Source organism: Sorghum bicolor, chromosome 1 (genome assembly GCF_000003195.3).
Source record: "Sorghum bicolor cultivar BTx623 chromosome 1, Sorghum_bicolor_NCBIv3, whole genome shotgun sequence".
NCBI classification, from domain to species: domain Eukaryota; kingdom Viridiplantae; phylum Streptophyta; class Magnoliopsida; order Poales; family Poaceae; genus Sorghum; species Sorghum bicolor.
The window spans coordinates 68,665,927-68,668,276 of record NC_012870.2 but is presented as its reverse complement, the minus strand read 5'-3'; the positions used below and the strand labels follow the sequence as shown (position 1 = coordinate 68,668,276).

General features: G+C 55.5%; 1 protein-coding gene across 1 annotated transcript; it reads left to right on the top strand.

Moving 5' to 3' along the window:
• LOC110432461 lies at nucleotides 1,550–2,350 on the top strand. Its single transcript, XM_021452935.1, has 2 exons — nucleotides 1,550–2,189; nucleotides 2,310–2,350. The coding sequence occupies exons 1-2, from the start codon at nucleotides 1,550–1,552 to the stop codon at nucleotides 2,348–2,350; spliced, it is 681 nt and encodes a 226-aa protein (XP_021308610.1).

The window sequence follows — 2,350 nt, the reverse complement described above, 5'->3', positions numbered from 1 at the left end:
GTTGAGGATCAGCTCCAGCCTCGACCCCAAATAGGAGGTGGTGCTCGTCGACTTTCTCCGCGCGAACGCTGACATATTTGCGTGGGGTCCCTCGGACATGCCTGGCATACCGAGGGAGGTCGCCGAGCACTCCTTGGACATCCGAGCCGGTTCCAAACCCGTGAAGCAACGCCTACGCCGATTCGATGAGGAGAAGCGCCGGGCCATCGGGGAGGAGATCCACAAGCTGCTGGCGGCCGGATTCATCAAGGAAGTATTCCATCCCGAGTGGTTAGCCAACCCCGTGCTAGTTAAAAAGAAAAATGGGAAGTGGAGGATGTGTGTAGACTACACTAGTTTAAATAAAGCATGTCCAAAGAATCCCTTTCCATTGCCCCGTATTGATCAGATAGTTGACTCCACCGCGGGATGTGAAATTTTATCTTTCCTTGATGCTTACTCCGGCTACCACCAAATCAAGATGAAAGAGTCCGACCAGCTCGCGACTTCATTCATCACCCCTTTCGGAATGTATTGCTACGTGACCATGCCTTTTGGCCTCAAGAACGCGGGGGCTACATATCAACGATGTATGCTCCAGGTTTTTGGGAACCTTATAGGCAAAATGGTAGAGGCATACGTAGACGACATCGTCGTCAAGTCCAGGAAAGCGAGCGGCCTGGTTGTCGACCTGGAAGAAACGTTCTGATGCCTCAGGGCAAAAGGGATCAGACTCAACCCCAAAAAGTGTGTTTTCGGGGTCCCCCGAGGCATGCTCCTTGGGTTTATCGTGTCTGAGCGAGGGATCGAGGCCAATCCAGAAAAGGTCTCGGCCGTCGCGAATATGGGTCCCATCCGTAACCTAAAGGGAGTACAGAGGGTAATGGGATGTCTCGCCTCCCTAAGCCGTTTCATTTCTCGCCTCGGAGAAAAAGGGCTGCCTCTGTATAGGTTACTAAGGAAATCTGAGCAATTTTCCTGGACCCTCGAGGCCCAGGAAGCCCTCGACAAGCTCAAGTCTCTGCTCACCAACCCTCCCATCCTGGTGCCCCCCGCCGAGGGGGAACCACTTCTTCTTTACGTCACAGCCACTGATCAGGTGGCCAGCGCAGCTATCGTGGTCGAAAGGAAGGAAGAAGGACACGCCCTGCCGGTCCAAAGGCCGGTATACTTCGTCAGTGAAGTACTCTCCGACACAAAGACCCGATACCCCCAGATTCAAAAATTACTCTACGCTGTGGTGTTGGCCCGGCGCAAGCTCCGACATTACTTCGAATCTCACCCAGTCTCAGTGGTCTCATCTTTCCCTCTGGGAGAAGTGATTCAGAACCGAGAGGCCAACGGGAGGATTGCCAAATGGGCCATAGAGCTCATGGGCGATGGGATCGCCTATGAGCCTCGCAAGGCCATAAAGTCCCAGGTCCTGGCAGACTTTGTGGCAGAATGGACGGGGACTCAGCTCCCACCCCCACAAATCCAGCACGAATGCTGGACCATGTACTTCGACGGGTCTCTGATGAAAACTGGGGCCGGCGCAGGCCTTGTCTTCATCTCACCCCTCGGGGTAAGGATGCGATACGCGATCCGGCTCCACTTCCCTGCTTCAAACAATACAGCAGAGTATGAGGCCCTTGTGAACGGTCTTCACATCGCGATCGAACTTGGGATCAAGCGGCTCGACATCCGAGGCGATTCCAGACTCGTCATCGATCAAGTCATGAAAGAATCTAGCTGCCATGACCCCAAGATGGACGCATACTGCAAGGCGGTTCGACGCCTGGAAGAGAAATTCGACGGCCTCGAACTTAACCACGTGTTAAGAAAGTATAATGAAGCCGCCGACGCGCTCGCCAAGATGGCATCCGAGCGGGCCACCGTCCCCCAGGATGTTTTCGTCAGCGACATCTACAAACCTTCCGTCGACTACAAGGACGACGGGGGGTCGGATGAGCCCCAAAACAAACAGAGTGCCGACCCCAAAGACGCTGTCGCCCAAGAACAGGAGGCCATGGACATCGAGCCAGAGCCACCTGCGACTGACGACTCGCCTGACTGGCGCTACCCTTTGCTTCAACGCCTGGTCGATGGCACTCAGCCCCTGGACCAGGCTGAAGCGAGACGCGTGGCTCGTTGTGCCAAGACCTTCGTCCTCCTCGACGGGGAAATGTACAAACGCAGCCCCTCGGGCATCCTTATGCGTTGCATCCCACGTCAGGAAGGAGTCAAGCTCCTACAGGACATACACTCGGGGGCTTGTGGCCATCACGCCGCGCCTCGGACGCTGGTAGGAAATGCCTTCCGACAAGGTTTCTACTGGCCCACCGCTGTAGCCGACGCCACAGAGATCGTCAGGTCCTACAAGGGATGCTAG